The 18,442-nt window shown below is 34.2% G+C and overlaps 2 protein-coding genes across 18 annotated transcripts; both read right to left on the bottom strand.

The window, feature by feature from the left end:
• Positions 1-833: 833 nt before the first annotated feature.
• LOC146925015 (aspartate carbamoyltransferase 1, chloroplastic) lies at positions 834-5,123 on the bottom strand. Its single transcript, XM_085710002.1, has 6 exons — positions 4,946-5,123; positions 2,836-3,356; positions 2,597-2,736; positions 1,620-1,793; positions 1,284-1,520; positions 834-1,173 (listed from the first exon to the last, which is right to left on the bottom strand). Exons 2-6 carry the CDS (start codon positions 3,329-3,331, stop codon positions 1,066-1,068), a joined length of 1,155 nt encoding a protein of 384 aa, XP_085566128.1. The 5' UTR covers positions 3,332-3,356; positions 4,946-5,123; the 3' UTR covers positions 834-1,065.
• Positions 5,124-8,651: 3,528 nt separating this feature from the next.
• On the bottom strand, positions 8,652-15,025 carry LOC146925014 (SWAP (Suppressor-of-White-APricot)/surp domain-containing protein). Of its 17 annotated transcripts, none has more exons than XM_085709994.1 (6): positions 14,647-15,025; positions 12,470-12,510; positions 12,178-12,329; positions 11,999-12,090; positions 10,885-11,685; positions 8,652-10,360 (listed from the first exon to the last, which is right to left on the bottom strand). In XM_085709994.1, exons 5-6 carry the CDS (start codon positions 11,641-11,643, stop codon positions 8,837-8,839), a joined length of 2,283 nt encoding a protein of 760 aa, XP_085566120.1. In that variant the 5' UTR covers positions 11,644-11,685; positions 11,999-12,090; positions 12,178-12,329; positions 12,470-12,510; positions 14,647-15,025; the 3' UTR covers positions 8,652-8,836. The 17 variants fall into 17 exon arrangements, with proteins under 17 accessions (XP_085566120.1, XP_085566115.1, XP_085566126.1 ...); XM_085709989.1 differs by having other exon boundaries at positions 11,827-12,033; XM_085710000.1 differs by having other exon boundaries at positions 11,943-12,033.
• Positions 15,026-18,442: the final 3,417 nt, after the last annotated feature.

Here is an 18,442-nt window from a genome sequence, read left to right as displayed (position 1 = left end):
TGGGAGAAGTGGCAGCATTCTAATGAGGCCAGACACTCACAGCTTTGAGGGGATAACTTTAGGTTTATGTCAAATTGGTCCTTGATTCTTGGTTGTCTATGCCATCGTTTCTCCCTGACTTAAAATCATTGGTTAACATCAAAGACTAAAGTGACTAACAGAAGGAACAATCAAGAATTTAATTTTGTTTTCATTTGAGTCCAGGTCCAGCGTGACAAGTTTTTCTTCAAAAGACCAAAATAACGTTTTGTCCATTTTATCATGTTATTTGGACAATTTCATCATAATAGATGGATTTTAAAGATGGTGGAAATTGAACGTTAAAATAATTTTTGAGACATACATTTATTCCCTATAAATATAAGAAGTAGTGTTAAGTTTGGTCCTTAGTTTATCAGAACACAACAGTTTGATCGTTACAAATTTTTAAATATTTAGTCTCTAGCTTTGTGATTTTAGTAAAACTCTTCACTTATGTTTGGCCTAAAAAATAACAAAATTGGATACTTAACATCAACAAAATTGGATACTTAACATCAACAAAACATTTATTTATAATAACATCAATATAATATTTATAAGCACTCTTCACTTATGTTCTTAATACAAAATTGGAGAATCAGATGGAGTGTGAGAAATAAGTTCTCTTTATTGATCATAGTAGAGGTAATAAAACACCGGTTCTTTGAAAAATAGTACATTGTGATTTTAGGCAAGCAATTTCATGAAATATGTGATGATCATGTTAACATGGTTAAGTGTCCATCCTTTAAAAAAAAAAGGTCAAGTATCCATAAATATTAAGAGTGCACACCGTAACAATACATCGCTGGTTAATACGGTAAGGAACAACTAAATAAAATGAGCCAACTTATGTACTTTGGTCATGCACTTTGGTGAGTAAACAAAACTTGCACATCAAAAGTTAATACTAATGTCTAAAAATTATTTTTCCTCATCTTTCTCACTGTATATGTGAGTCATGGAAACATACAAAAAAAAGTAAACTAAGACAACACCTGAAACAATTTATCATCTTGATCACTTCGAAAGTGAACCCATCTTTTACCAACCAAGAAGCAAAACCTTTAATAGAGCCATCCTAATATATAGACCATTTTTCGCTTGCCTAAAGTAAGCAGCTCTTGGATCACTATCAACTTCCACTTCAATCTGCATTAAATTAAAGCAACTAATTTAGTTTATATTTCATTCTAACTATGCTTTTGTTCATAATGACTATCAAAGTAGATACATCTCATGACATGGTCGCAAGAACTTACCTCGTCTAGTCTTGGAAGAGGGTGCATTACAACAGCATGATTTTGCATCACCTTCAAAACATCTTGATTTACAATATACTTGCCTCTTGCCTCTTCATAAAGGTTAATTTTGTCTCCAAATCTTTCCTTCTGAATGCGAGTTTGATAAACTACGTCACACTTTGAAGCCACTTCCATCAAATCAGAACTTTCTTCCCACTCCACTCCTTCTGATGTCAGATACTCTTTTATGTCATCCTATAAAAGAAAATTCCATAGCTCATCATGCCATGTAATGTCCCTTGACATTTCATATCATCTTCATGAGATCACAGTAGTAGTATATGTAACAATTACCTTCATTTTGACCACATTAGGAGAGACGAAATATATTTTCACGTCATGGTACTTGGCAAGTAAGTATGCAAGTGAGCGAACCGTTCTCCCATTAGCAAGGTCTCCGACAAGCCCAACTTTAATTCCGTCCAGTTTTCCAATTTCTCTTTCGATGGTATAAATGTCTAAAAGTGCCTGAGAAATTTCAAAAGGCACCGTCCGTTTACTTTTTAAAAGATAGAAATAATGATAAAACACTTGGTAGAAAATATACGACCATCCATTTCACATTCATTTACCATTCAAATCATTATAAATTTAGTAGCATGCACAAAAAAAATGATAAAAAATTGAAAACAAAATTTGCACTGTTTGTATTCTCTTGCTCTAGAAGACAAAGAACTTGAATAGTAAACAAACTTCAAATCACCATTTTGTCAGTTGGTAAATAAGAACAAGAGATCACGATAAAAATCAATCAAGCAAGCTTCTAAAAATAAAGTTACAGAGTTTAATGTGGCCTTTCTTTATTCAATAGACAGAAATTAAATGATTTACAAATACACAAGAGGTTATAGGAGATTCTATCTTAAAGTTTAGCCTAAAATATTCTGAAAGTTTGAAATGTATATATAGTAGACAGCTAGAACCTGATATATACATAATAAACATGATACACATGAGACAAAATAATAATGATAATTACAGCTAGCCCTAGCAATTTGCCTGTTAATAGTTTAAGCAGGCATCAACATAGAAAACAATGCATAAAAAACTAAAGTATATTTTAAGGTAATTTTAGGTTTTAGCTTCTGTTTTAAAACCCTTATGACTGCATCAGCAAAATAATGGATTCTCCCTTAAATTTTCCAAGTAATATACCACACTAGAAAAAAGATTGTAAAAATGTACCATCCTATGTTCTTATCAGATTGACTTGCTTTGTGAAGCATTGGATTTTGCAATACTAAACTACATCGCGGCAAATTCGTTCATACCTGAGTAGGATGCTGTCCCGGGCCATCCCCTGCATTGATTACTGGAATGCTAGCAGTTGTTGCAGCTCTTCTTGCTGCGCCACTTTCAAAGTGCCGCAAGACAATTATATCAGAGTAACCTTCAACTGTTCTTATAGTATCTGCAATAAGTAGATTCACATGAAAATTCAATTTCATACAGAACAAAAAGAAATGAATCCCCAAATGAACTTTGCTTTTGTCAAATAAAAGGGTTGCACCTTCGAGCGTCTCTCCTTTAGCTGCAGACGAAAACTCCCTAGCATTTTCGGTTGTGAGAACATCACCACCTAGTCTTCTCATGGCAGACTCAAATGAAAGCCTGGTTCTAGTGGACGGCTCGTAAAACAAAGTAGCCATGAGGTAGCCCTTAAGCATTTGGCTCCCAGATGAGTTGTGCCTAATATTCTCCATACTCCTTGCAACTTCGAATATAGCATTGAGAGTTTCTCTATCAAATTGTTGAGCTTCAATCACATCATCAAATTGAAACTTTTGCCCAACAGAAAATGAAGGTGCACTTTCAACTTGAAGAGCACTTGCCCTGCACAAAAGTTTTGATTTTCCAGAAACTCCAAACTGCCCACATGATGAAATTGACTTCGAATGACTCGATGGCCAGTTTGATAAACAACACGCAGATGATTTTGAAGCCATCTTTGGATTAGAAACTCTGACATGCATAGAGCATGAGAATAACATAGAAGCAGCAGTCATTGTGATTTTTGTTCTACACAATTAGCTACAAAAAACACAAAACAAAGTCACGTTTGCCATGGATTACAAAGTCCTTCATAAATAAATTACATAGAAGTATAACAAAAACATTGAATTTAAGATGCTTTAATAGAAGGTAAAGTAAATTAAACAACTTTGAGTGGAATCCATTTTTTCCTATACCAAGAGACAAAAGAGACGGCAGCAGAATCTAAAGTCAAAAACCAACAAGCTAGTAAAGATAATAAGAGAGGAAAGTGACAGAGAGAAAAATAGAAAACAAAAAGAGAAAAGCAAGGTGAATTTGATCAATAAAACAAAGATATTTGATAAAATGAGAATTCAAATTTTTTGAGAGATATATAGTGTACCACCAAAAAAATTGGGGAATTAGTCACTTTAGTCCCTGAATGGGGAACGATTCGTCAATTTAGTCCCTGAATGCAGATAATATGCAAAACAGTCCCTGCATGGTCAATTTCAGGGACTAAAGTGACTAACGAAGTCTACATTCAGGGACTAAATTGACTAACAAAGTCTACATTCAGGGACTATTTTGCAATTTATCTGTATTCAGGGACTAAATTGACGAATCGTTCCCCATTCAGGGACTAAAGTGACTAATTCCCCCAAAAAAATTATTGATCCCATAGACCCAATCCATAGGACCAACACCTTTCAATCTATCACCGAACAAGTTTTTTTTTTTGCAATGGCAAAAAAGTCGATGTTAACATAAATCCGAAGCATGAGGTATACTCTCTCTGGACAAGAAACAAAATTACAGAGTTTCAACATAACAGTAACAGCCCACTAAACCCTAAACCCCAAAACAATGCAACCTGTGACATACAATTTCCTTCACCAAGAATTCCAAGCCTTTGGCAAACAAAGCAAGCCAATATATTGAATTTACTCAAAACTTTTATTTTTCTCCTCCATTATTCACCTAGAGACCAACACATACTCGAATAAACGCACACGAGGGAAAGTGCGGTGACCTGAGTTCGAATTCAAGATTACACATAAAGTATCCTCTCAGCCAAACCACTAGATTGTAACAACGAGAGATTTACTCAAACTAAAAAATAAAATAAAAAAACAGAACCAAAAAACCAAAAACAACACAAAAACAGAAGGCACATGCATAAGCTTAAATATTCATACTCATAAACTTCACAGTATTATTATTATAAGGGTTAATTAAGTTTTTAGTCCCTATAAATATTCACAATTTTGTTTTTAGTCCCTACAAAATAAAATCACACTTTAGTCCCTGTAACATTTTCCTTAAGCATTTTAGGGACCAAAAATGTTAATGAAATTTTTTTACAGGGACCAAAATGCTGATGGAAATTTTTTAAAGGGACTAAAAATGCTGATGAATAATTTTATAGAGACTAAAAAGTGTGATTTTATCCTACAAGGATTAAAAACAAAACTGTAAATATTTACAGGACTAAAAACTTAATTAACCCTTATTATAACAACTTGTGAAACAACGAGATGAAGAACTATTTTGTTAACAAATAAAAACCTTCATAAAGCTCACACGTGTGTCTTTTCGAAGCTGAAACAAGGGTATTTCATAAAAGGGTATATAGAAAACAGTACCTCGGAGAAACTGAGTGTGGAGGAGGTGGTGGATCACGCGGAGGCACGTGGAGTGTGAAGACCGCGAAGGTGGAATTTTGAAGACAAGGCAAAAGCAACGGCTTGAAAACAAAGATGCTGCCACTGACTGTGTAATGTGTATATAGAGATGTTGTAAGAGAAGGCGGCTTTGTTGATTGGAAGTTGAAACTAAACCTTTGTTTTACTTAAAGAGGCAACAAATTTTGGGCCTATTTTTGTAGGATATTTTGAGTGGGCTACATCATTGCTCACTAAGCCCCTCAAAATTGTTCACATTTTTTTAAAAAAAGTTGATAGAGAGGTACGGATTGATCGGAGTTTACAAAAAAAACAAAAAAAAGTTGATTAGAAGTTATGATCCGATCCATTGACCAAATTTGTGGGGATTATTGAGCAACGATCTTGCTCTATAAGTCTTTTAGATCGTTAAATCTTTGAAATATGTTGATCAAAAGTTACACTATGAACAAAAAAATAACGATTGGGTCGTATTTCTTGATCCAGAATTACAACTTGATAAATTTGATGAGCTTTTGAGTAATGTGAGAGGCCTGTAAAACATTTACCCAAAGCAAGCTCCCCAAATTCTTTTTTATCTTCTAATTTTGCCCTTATCCAGATTTTGAAATTCATATGGCAAGTGTATGAGGTTTGGGTAACTTAACTTGTTTGAGTTAAGAGTAAATGAGTTAAAGATCCCGAGTTAAAATCCAGACAAATAATTAAATATTAATCTAACAACAAATTGTAATTCACTCTAAACTATTATGAGAAGTGACATTTAGAAAAAAGGAAAAGAATTAGTCACAGTACGTTTAATCATTTTTTTTCTCATTTGAATTTCACCATAATAAATACGGAATTCGAGGTTCGAACTATGACTATTACATAATACAAAGTCCCTGTTGAGTTGAGCTCACATGAATGCTCATCCGAAATTTGTAAGTACGGGATGTCTAGAATCTTACTTACCATTTACAATGGTTCACACTCTCAGCATCCACTTTTTCTCTTCCCAACACTCCACATCATTTTCTCTCTTATTCAACACTCATTCAACTTTTGCCATCTCCAATGGTTTTTTCATTCAACACTCTACCCCACCACTTTTTATTTCATATTCTTATTTAATTTTATATTTTTGTTTTTTTTATTACATAAAATTACAATTATCGATTATAATTAAATTAAAATAATAAACACTTAACAATTTATTTTTTAGTTTTTTTTGGAATTTTTTTTATTTAAATAATTTATTTTTATTTTCTTAACTTAAAAATGCAATACAACAATCTAAGCACGCGGCAAAAAAAAAGCTAATAGAAAGATACGATTAATAATAAGATTAAGATAGTGAAAAACTTGTTTTTTTTTTCTGTGTCCAAATCAAATGAATCAAGTCTCTATTTATAGACAAAAAAAATCCATGAATTTTGGTAAAAAAAATTAAAAAATAATAATAATTTGCAATAAAATAATTGAGTTCAAATTATTAAAATGAGTAAAATCCAGACAGCCAATCAGAATTTGCCACGTGATGGCTACGGGTCCGCATGGTAGAATTCAACATAGTTGAACCAATTCAACTCCTCTGTCCTCTCTCCTCTCATTCAACACACCATTGCATTGCATCCAAGTGTTGAACCTTCCTTTCAACACCACCATTCAACACCATTGCACATGGTCTTAATTGAAAGCGTGGTCCACGGCAGTGTTGGAGTTTAACGTAAAAGTGTGGTCCATGGTAGTGTTAGAGTTTGAAGGACTCAAATTAAAATTGGTTATCTTTTAGTGAAATTATCTTTCCTGGCCAAAAATAACCCATTATTAAAAAAAAAAAAAAACATTTTTGATTAAGACTTGCAGGTAGCAATGTGTTCCATATGGTGAGGTTCAGAATACACAAATGAATCTACATACTCTTGTTTTTTTTATTGAGTTAACGAATAAATTTTAGGTAGAGGTCAAGGAGTGGCAACATAGTACCACTACCAAACATAGTTTTGAAAACTGGAACGGACCGGCTGGTTGAACCGGTCCGATCGGGAACCGATGGGGTGACCTGTTCGAATTGCTAAACGGATCGGTCATGTAATCAAACCGGCCTGAACCGGTGTGACTCGGTCAAACTCGGTGAACCGGCGGGTTTGACAAACCAGACCGGTTTGATGTAAAGCAGAAATTAATATTTATTTGAATATGTATTATATTTCGTAAAAAATATATGCAGCTAAATTCAAGGGACATCTATCAAGTTGTTTAGATTTATGTCATAAAAATATGCTTCTATTAAGTGTAATTTTTTTTTTTTTTGAGTTCAAAATCATTCAGTTCAGTCTACTTTAACATAAGGATATTTTTTATATAAGTCGAGTCATATAACCGAGCCATGACTTGTAAACAAGGACTCAAAGACAGACTATCACTCCTCTAAAATCAAAGATCGAACATGATGTACTAGAGATGTATAGAGATGAGTAGGAACTCCAAAGCCATTTGAAATTCAGACTCAAACCACATTTTCAAAAGCTCAACATTATTAGAAGTGAAACCTCGGTGATAAATAATTTATTATATCTTGTCAAAAAAAAATAATTTATTATATATTTACTTATAATTATCATTATAATATTATCAGACTACAAAAATTCCAAACTAAAGTTTTTGTTACATATTGAAGGATGGAATAAAATTCTTTAAAAAAGAAAAATGGAATGAAATTTTACCCATCACTCCAAAACTCATTCAGTTTTTTCTTATCTTTTTCTGAAGTAACTCTACAAGATGAAAAAAAGAAATTGGTTCAAACAATTATCTTTGTCGTTGGTTCAAACAATTATCTTTGTCGTGTTTCCTTCTATTAAATTTTTTTTTTACCACATTTCGTTTTTGCTAACAAGGATAAGATAGATAATAGATAAAAATAAAAGAGTCTATATTCTACAGAACAAATTTTCTGTAGAATCAGCTGTTAGAAGGTAAATTCAAATGAAAATACTTACCTCATATATTCATTTGTTGACAAAATCTACTCAATATTTATTAGATAAAAAGTGTATATCTTTGCTTGGCGGCTGCTCCTTGATCGCCTTCCTACTAAATTTAATTGAGGGTGCGTGGAGTTATTGATACAGATGCGAGCTTGTGTGTTTCCTTGATCGCCTTCCTACTGTTTTTGTCGTGTACTTGCTTTGGGTTATTATGGCCTTTAGTGCAGTTTTGGATTGGTTTCGATGGTGTTGACCATCAAGATATTTCAGATCCCTTTATGCAGTTTACTAATTATACAGGTGGTTTGAAAATCGCGGAGGTCTTTTCTTCAGCTGATTTGACTTCTTACTGCTTGGATTTTATGGAATGAACGAAACAATAGATTATTTAAACAAAAAAAATGCATAGATCAACTGTTAGACAAAGTAAAATATTATTCTTTGTGGTGGTTGAAAGCCAAAAAGGTTAGCTTTGAATTTGGTGAACATTTGTGATGGCCGAGTCCTTTGTCGTGTTTAAGCATTGGATAATATAATCCATTTTTGTTAAAAAGGTTCGCTTATTTTTTTTAGTAGTTTTTTCGGCACATCTTGTGCTGAGGAGACTGCTATAGCAGTGTTAATATAATCCATTTTTGCTTGTTAAAAAAAAAAAGGATTTATTAGATTTTGTAATAAGTAAAAAAAAGATATAATTGATACGCAAAATTCATCAGCTAGCTGTCTGAATCTTTTCAATTTGCTGTGTTAGGTAAGGTTAAACAAAGGACTAGATAACTACAAACCAATACATAATAAAGCCAAATGATTTATGCCTGATGGAACAGTAGAAATATGATCTAACGAGGGTTAAAAATACATCAGGAGCCTAATTTTGCTTTTACAAATTTTCCATCAACATGGCTCTAATTTTGGCTCTAAGCTCATCAGAAACATTAGTTACTTCAGGTGACTGAGAGGGTGCCCTTGTAGACTTGAATAATTCAGCAGAAGCCTCCCTGCTAGCCCGCCCAACCTCGCTTACTTGTGACTTGTCTGATTTCACTATTTCCCCCTCCTCCAACTCTGCCTCTCTTTCAGCATGAGACCTGCTCTTATGCTTTGTCTTTCTGCTCCGGTGACTATGCTCATCATCAGATGAACTATAATGTTTACGCGAATGTCTATGCTCATCATCAGATGAACTATAACGTTTACGCGAATGTCTATGCTCATCATCAGAGGAACTATAATGTTTACGCGAATGTCTATGCTCATGGTCTGACAACTTGCTCCCTCCACGATGACGTCGAGAAGAGCGGTGTTTTTCATCAGAGGAGCTTTCATATTTACATTGATGCCTCAAGTGTCGATGCTCACCCTCCTCAGAGGAGCTGTCATGCCTACTCTCCCTATGAGAATACTTGTCGTTGGAGGAGGAATCTCTTCTCTTGTGCTTCCGCCTGTTTCTGTCCCTGTCTGCATCCCTGTCCCGACTTCTGTGTGAAGATCGACGTGATCGATGCTTTTTTCTGGATCTTTTGTGATCCCTTGTATCTTCTTTATTTTCTTCTTCTTCTTCATCATCCTCGTCCTCTTCTTCCTCCTCTTCATGTTTACTGGATCTTGAACGGTACTTCCTTTTTGATCGCCTTTCATTATTATCAACAGTAAGTTTTTCTTCAGACTTGTGACTTTTATCTGAATTATCATCAGAAAGCTTTTCCTCAGACTTGTGACTTTTATCTGAGTTATCAGTATTGAATGGAACAGAACTTCCTTCCCTTTCTTTACCAGCAAGATTTCTAATCTCAGCATCTGAACCTGAAAGTCCAGAGCTCGGTGGCTCAACAGATAAAGCTCTTGGCAGTTCGCTTTTAAATGGCCCAGCTCCACTTTTTATCATGGCTGCGAACATCTTTGCTCGTTTCAATCTCTCTGCTTTAAGCTTTTGCTCTTTAGTCATATGTGCTTCAGAGGAGTCCGCCTCACCTGCTGCTGCAATAGCCACTTTTTCTGCAATAGCCTTGGCAACTGGAACAGAAGCATGAGCCTCTGCATTCAGATTGCGATGTAGAACAAGACCCTGCAGTTGAGATGACGGCAAACTCCGAGAGCTGGACAAATTCCCACCATCACTTCCAAGGCCTGGACCATTACCACTTGACGCCTTACTAAAAATTTCTAAATTAGGCCTTTTAATACCCCTAGTAGCTGCCTGAAGAATAGCTGCGGCTGCTGCCGCATGAATGCTAACTGTAGTTTGAGATTGGCTGTCTTTGGGAGTTGGATCTTGACCATCCTTCCTTAAATTGCCAATAGTCATCTTGAATTTCTCTTTCCGGTCCATGTCATTTGGTAGGTCAGAACTCATAGACGGATCCGCTGGAGTGTGCTTCTGGCAGCCCTTGCCTTGTAACTTAGACTGTAAACAATTGAAAATATCATTAAATCAAAATCAAATTTAACAAACCTTGAAATTAATCAAATTACACGAAATTCTTAAGATGCACTAATTGCACAAAAAGCATCTTGAACCCAAATAAAATAATTATTGTATTTGATTCAGCCAGAAGGAACATTTTATAAAGCAAAGATGAATAAAAATAACCAATATTGCTTTGAATATTCATATTCATAATTTGTGAAAACTATGTACTACGTATCCAGACAATATTTTATTTACTGTGATTTGTGAAGTATTGAATGAATTATATAGAAGCATGCATTTCATCCACAGATTAATTAACACATAATATGAAATAATGACATATGAGAATAACCAACATAATAAAAGGGAATGGGTAGCGTGCGAAGCATCAATCATAGTGACCTTGAATCATGTTCTACATCGTAGTAAAAATGCACCTAATTTCTCACTTCGCATAATTTGAACCACACAAACAGATGAATTGCAAGGGTAAAATTTAATGATTATGAGAAACACACCTCTTCAGCAGTTTGAAGAACTTTCAGATAGTAAGTATGATATCGATTAGAAGGCAGAAGAAATGGGAACCTTCCATGAGCACGATCCTGTTCAGCAAGAACAGACTCAAATTGCCTTCCATTTTTTAAGATGAACTCAACTATTTTATCAATAACTATCTTTAAGTCAGATGGAGGTTCAACAACAGGTAGTTCAATCTTAGATGTACTGGGCACAGAAGTCTGTGATTTATTTGCACCATTAGACCCTGAATCTGGGGCAACTCCTGTTTTTGTCCTAGCTGAAGTTGCTGTCTTAACAATACTGATAGACTGATTCCGCTTTATAACAGGAACTTTTTCTTTCAAAGGTATTTGGTTTTTAGAAATGCTTCCATCCTTCTTGGCTGCATCTGAAGATGATTGTGCTTGCTCTACCCCTGATGATGCAGAAGTAGCAGCATCAACAGCTCCCACATGTGCGTTTCTCTCAAGGTCACTAGTATTTTCAGTTGGACCATCCTCATCCTCTTCATTTCCATAGACAGATCCAAGCAAAGACAATGCACCTCCTGTTTGATCCAGCTCCTGACTTCTATTCTTGTCCAAAGTTGAGCCTGCATCGGTTTTGTCATCTTTCAGAAGTTCTTGATGATCAACAAGAAACCTAAAATACGGATGAAGATGATGATCAGGCATCAGGAACCCAAATGTTGGATTATCTCCTTGTTTCACCCTCAGAATAATTTCTGATTGGCTTCCATGTTTGCTGACAAACATTGCAGTCTTTGAAATAATCTGATGTAGCTTCTCGTTTGGAGGCTGGAAAAGAAAAACAAAAAGGTTTTTTTGTCAATAAATGTGAATTTTAATTCAAATTAGCATAACACTAATTTTAAAGAGGGTCTTGCCAGGCGGTATATATGAATACATGAAGATCTTATTAAACAAACACAAGACAACCTCATATATACTTGAATAATCATAAAGATCAAGAACTAGAGCTTTATGTAGAAATGTTTCATCCCATTTTCTCACAAGAGGTATAGAATCAACAATTTCTACCATCCTAATCCCACCTGCACGGCCCCTTTTCATGAAATCAAAAGGAAAAAAGGTGCCTGTGAATGGCTACCTTGAGTCACAAGAACTTCTTTAAGCTCCAAGCATCTGAAACTTAGACATCATAAGCCTTAGAATAACATATGTACCCTAGACAATTATCACCTAGTCACATTGGTTAAACAATGAGAGGGTCAATTAAAACATGAAAATCACATGATCGGATTATATTTTAAGAAAGATGTTACTCACCAGATTATGAAGTAAGCTTTCTGGTACTGGAAAGTTGGGACGAAAACCAGAGTCAGTATCACTGTCCTTTGTCTCAGTGGACACGCTAGAATTTTCATATGAAAATGCAACAGCACGATAGCCTGATGAATTCACTGCACCTGAATCATTATCTAAACAAACACGGAAAGGTGACATTTCATCAGAATCACATATAATTCTTAACCGCAACAATATCATACACCTACAACAGTAGTAGCACTAACACCAAATAAACTAAAACAAAATGGAAGCCAGTTGAAAACATCCTTACTTGTAGTCTGACACATGAACCGTAGCATATTAGATTGCATCCTGCAAATGTAGAGATTGTTGTTGTACAAAAAAAAAAAAAAAAAACTAAACACTGTCTTGGGCGGAAGTTGTCCAAAAAACCACCGTGAAAAGAAAAAAAAAATCCAACTTAATAGCCAGCAGCCAAAATTGCACCGAAAGATATATCAATTAGTCCAAATGATGAGAACCAATTGAAAAGACATGTTCATGCTCGTTTGTAGGCCTCGTCATGGTTCAGTTTGTATGAAAAACCAAACTGAACCCAAAGAATAGGTTCGATGAACTGAACTGAAATATTTTAAATTTACTAGAGCCAAACTAAACTGATTTTGAGGTTCAGGACTCTGCTGAACTTTAATTTAAGCACTGATTTTTTTTCCAGAATCTGTACTCTTAAATGAAATTGCAAATGCAAGATGCTTCTTTATTTTTTCCAGCTTTACTTCCTTCTAAAATCTCTCTACGAAACTGAACCTTAAATCACTGAGTCATGACTCGTTAGAGATCTGAATCGGCGATGGAGAAATACGCGAGAAAGTGATTGCTCTCTCTATCCTACAATTGAAACTCAGGGGTCTCGCTGTACGACTCGGATTTGAACCGCAACTTCGCAAGGTGGAATCGGTTAAACAGAAGAGTGTGTGGCACCTGAAATTGTATATGGAAAAGGTACCAAAACCCAACTAAATTATTCAACACACACAGGGAACCCCTGAAGCTTGCATTTTAATGTGTTGCAACATGTTATACAGCAGCGATTCAGTAACCAAACAGAACTGTTATAAGGGTGTGGTTACCAAACCATCTTCAACACATCAGTTCCATTCAATAAACTTTATCAAAATTTTGGTTATTTTGAGTTTGGTTCAAGTGCAGTTCATAGTTTGGCTCAGTTTCTTGTGAACCATGAACAACAGGCCTACTTGTTTGTTTTGAAAACAAGTATTAGAGAATCACTCATGATGATTCATTAAAACAATATGTTCCAAACATATAAAAGCCATCAGTATAATGATAAAGAGGATAAATCTCAAATCCAAAATCTAAATTTAATTGACATATATGGGCATGCTTCCTTTCATCGAATAACAGAACATTTATCTATTCCAACTAAAGCACATAACGCAGGACGACAATAACAACCAAACCTTAATGCCTTATTCACGAGGTAAATGCTATCAAAAACCAAAATTTCAGCAAAACCTTCTAAAAGTGTTTCCTAAGGGTGTGTTTGTTTCAAGGTTTATAATGTTATTCTCGGGAATATGAGATAAGGAATGTAACATCCCCATGTTTGTTTCATGTTTTGAAAATTTGTTTCCAGAAATTTTTAATTTTTTTGTTCCCAGGAATTTTAACCACGCATGATTTTTATACTTTTTATTCCTACGCTAACAGGGTGGGAATCGAACATTTCCATGAGAATAAAACTCAACCTACTATAAGATCCCACTACCACTCATATTTATTTGCATTTTTATTTTTAAAATTTGTTTTACTTTAAATAAATTTTAAAAATATTCCAATGAAATCTAAAATTTAACCAAACGCATGAGCAAGAAAATGAAAGTCATTCCTGGAAATAATGTTCCTGGGAACAGCATTACAAGGAATGTAGTAATTTTTATACCTTGAAACAAACACACCCTAAATTTTCCTACAACTTCCTCTACCCTTATTAATTAGACTATCTACATTTAATCCACTAAGGTCCTGTTTGGATTGGCTTATTTGAACTTATCCACTGGCATAAGTTTCTGTTTGCGAGAACCTACAAAAACAGCTTATCACATTGTTCATAAGTTGTTTTCGCCTTATTTTCAGAAGTTCTCCAGGAGATAGCTATAACTTATATGGAAACAAACTATCTTCATTTCATCTTTTGCTCTATAAATAGTTTATAAATAAGCGCTTATCATTAAAAGCACTTGTACTATAAGCTGCAAATTAACTGTTTATCCAAACGAGGCCTAATTAACCTTCAATTCTAACAAAATTTTACGGTTTCATATATGAAGCTTCCTATCTAACCTCAACTTAAAACAACGAAACCTAATTTCACGAAAATCAACCATAACAGAATCCAAAATCGAATAAACGATATAGAAAACAACGAATAAAAATACTAGAAGAATGAATGAATTAGGAGGTTACCTTCTTGTGGTTGTTCTTCATGAATCGGAGAAGAAGAAGGAAGATCGAGATAACGTTGATGATCAAGGTCAGCTTCAACGGTAGATTGCAGCGGATGATGAGTGCGGCGTTTGAGGCGAGGAGGAATTGGACCGGAGAGAAGATGACGAACATCGTAACGATCGATTGAGAGAGAATTCCAATCAACGAGAGCTTCCGGTGAGTTCACGAACGCCGCCATGCCGTCGTCGTCGAACAGCATCGCGTGACGGCCAACGACTTCGAGATCCATGGAAGTTCTAGAATCGAATCTTCTTCGTTTTAGAGAAATGAAAATTTGATGAATTGTGCACACGATATTGAGAATTTGAGAAATGGAAATTGAAATTGTAAATGTGATGATTATTGAATTTTTTTCAATATGAATGTCCCTTGTACATGTAAGGGCCTGGGCCTATTAAAAGTGAACCGGGCCTTGATTCTATTGCAAACCATATTACATATTAAAATGATGATTACTTAATAGACCCCTAAACATTGCTAATATTCAAGGCTAATTAGCTAGTGAGTGGTGTAATTTGATAATAAATCATATATACAAGTTAGTAGAAGGATCAATTTGAACAACGTCATTCAAAATTGGGGGCCTTTTTTTTATTCATGAATTTCAAATGGGTATATATCCAACCCCTACGATTTTAGAAGGAGAAATAGTGATTTATTCCATAACAGTATGAGACATAGTTTTATGAATCATGCCTTGATTTCATCCGATTATAAATTAAAGAGAGTACAATTGAAGGAAAAAAAGTAGTAATTGGTATTGTCTCGAAAATAACATTCATTTCTCAAAAAAAAAAACATTCATTTCGGAATTACAAATGTAACACTTATTGTGGAACAAAGAGACTAGTAAAACTGAAATTGATTTTTTTTTTAAGGAAAAAAATTGAAATTGGTATTGATTTGCTACTTTTATACTACTACTATATAGAAAACACGTTTTTGCTTCACAAAACTTGTGTAGAGTGTGTTTCAATGCATTGAGTTATCTTTGTTATTAATATTATCTTTTAGTTAAGTTGTTAATCAATTGATCAAATCATCAATACTAGTATGGAGCCCGTGCCAAGCACGGGTAAATAAACCGCTATTAAAAAATAATTTTATTTCTTTTGGGTGAGAGGAGCGGGATAATAATTTAGTTATACATGTTTTAAAAAGTCATTGAATAAAAATATCAATGTTATCAAACATGTTCAAACACAAATATGATAGATTTTGAATGAAAAATTCATATTAGTCTCACACAAAATTGATTAGCATGCAGTAACATATCTGTGTTCGAATGTAATTAGTTGTTAATTATATACCATATTAAATAATTTAAAATTTTTATAAATAATTCTATCTAGACCGTTAGATAATCATTAAGAGGATGATTCAATTTATTAGCAACAAATTAGCTAGGATTGTTCATACTTTAGTTTTCTAAACTGAAATCTTACTGAACTATCACAATAGTTGAGTAAAACCAAGTTGGACAATTAGACTTTGTTTGCGAGTATGGAGGGAAAGAGAGGGGAGGGTTTGGAAAAAAAATGGAAGGAGAAAGTGGAAAAAAATAGAGGATATTGGGAGGAGGGGTTATGAGGGGCTATTTTTCTTCAAAATATAAAACCCTCCTCATTGTGGGAACTAAAATATTGTATTGGAGGAGGGTTTTGGGGGTTTTGGGAGGGTTTATGTGAATTCTTCAAATTTAATATGTTGTTATAATATTTTTAAAAATTAAAAATATATTAATCTTAAGCATTAATTTATCACTCACTAAAAAAAAATACTCTTTTAAAAAATGTGAAAGATTTCTTAATTTCCCACTATATTTTTGTCCCACCAAAGTCTTTCCTTCCCCTCCCCTCCAAACTCCCAAACAAAGTCTTAGAAAACTTCACCAGACCAAGGATGATTAATGATTTGATGTACATGTATTTACAAAACGATGTGGGTTTTCTTTGAAAAACTCAAAAAGTTTATTTCGTTTTCTCTCACCAGCCAAAACCAAACATCAAATTTTTCTATTGTTTTTTTAGCGTTTGATTTGCTGAAAAATAAGGGATTGGAGTTTTGATGTGTTTAATTTAAAACCCTTTCAGAGGATTGGACAAAATTAGGGGTAAGTTAAAGAACAAAAACTTTTTTTTTAGGTGAAAACTGAAATTGTCCCTCACTAAACCCTATATTTTTTTCTCAAGTGTAGACTATCTAAAATATAAAAATACACCTTTATTTTCTAATAAAAAAAATATTTCATCCCTTAATCTTCTCTCTCTCTCTCTCTCTCTCTCTCTCTCTCTCCTCTCTCTCTCTCTCTCTCATTTTTCTCCCCTCTCGCTCTATCACTCTCCCTCTCTCCTCCACTCCCTCATCTATTTCTCCTCGCCTCTCTCTCTCTCTCTCTCTCTCTCTCTCTCTATTATCTCATCTCTCACTCTCATTTTCCCTCCCTCTTGTATCTCCATCTCATTTCTCCCTAACTCTCTCTCTCTCTCTCTCTCTCTCTCTCTCTTACATCCCTCTCCTATCTCTTATCTCTTACACCCACCTCTCTCTCTCTCTCTCACTTTTTATCTCAGACCCCTTTTTTCTCTTTTGGCTCTCTCTCTCTATCCCTTTCATACATCCGCTCTCGTCCCTCTCGTATCTCTCTTATCTCTCTATTTCCACCCCAAAATCTCTCTCATATCTCTCATGTAGTCTCCCTCCCCCCAATGCCTCTTTCTCTCACCCATCTCACTCATTTCTATCTCTCTCACTCTATCTTATCTGTTAATATATCGATTTATAAAGAGTATTGCAGTAAATTTTATCTTATTTTGTTTGTGTTGTTTATTGTGCGCCGAACAACGCACATGATAAAAAATTGTCCAACCTTAAAAATTTGTCATGCATTGTTTTGTCCAGTACTCACCATTTCGATTCAAACAAACTCTTTGTTCTAGTTCGTCATGATTTAGGTAAGTGGTTTTCTGGTTTCAATTGCGAATCAATTCTTCAAGCATGTTACACTTATCTTTCAATTTTTTATTCTCTTGATACAAACTCAAATTCTTGTAAACACCATTTTTAAACTCATTAATTCCCTTACTCTTCAATCAATTTGTAAAGCTCCTAAAAATTGTTTGACGTTTACTGTGATTCACATGGTAACATCGATGTTAGAGTCTGTAAAGATAACGTGTGCATATCTTTAATATCACTAATTGATTTATGTTTCTTCTATTTTGCAAACAGCCTCTGATGTGACCTGAGTTTTCAATTATTGTTTGAAGCCGATTAGATTTACGAAAGAGGTTTCTATCGTTGTCTCAATATGTCTGAATTTGTTATCAAAAAATAATTTGAACAGAGCAAAAAGTTTGGCACAAATTTATTATCCTTTTACATTAACTCTTATATTAAGCCAATATAAAGGCAATATATGACTTGACAAAAAAAAATGCTATGAGGTTCTCACTCATATTAAAATTTTCTTACAGATTCCCAAAAGTTATGGTTGTTGTAAAGACTACATTTGTCCTATTTTTATCTGGCACATTTTGTAATATATCCACGAGGCAAAGGCTAGATACAATACGCGAGGTTGCAACATGAGATTTGATGCCATTGAATACCTTTTAGTCGACAAAGAAAGATTTAACGTAAGTAGTTAGTATAATAAATAAATAAATTTTTGTCATGTATGGCATGTGAATAACTTATACTTAAAATAGATCCCATGTCTAAATTGCACACAAATGAACATTTTTATCACTAC

Source organism: Medicago sativa, chromosome 5, assembly GCF_051527215.1.
Source record: "Medicago sativa cultivar Bolivia chromosome 5, Bolivia_mono, whole genome shotgun sequence".
Lineage (NCBI taxonomy): Eukaryota > Viridiplantae > Streptophyta > Magnoliopsida > Fabales > Fabaceae > Medicago > Medicago sativa.
The sequence above is the reverse complement of the archived record's forward strand: the minus strand, read 5'-3'. Positions and strand labels throughout refer to the sequence as shown.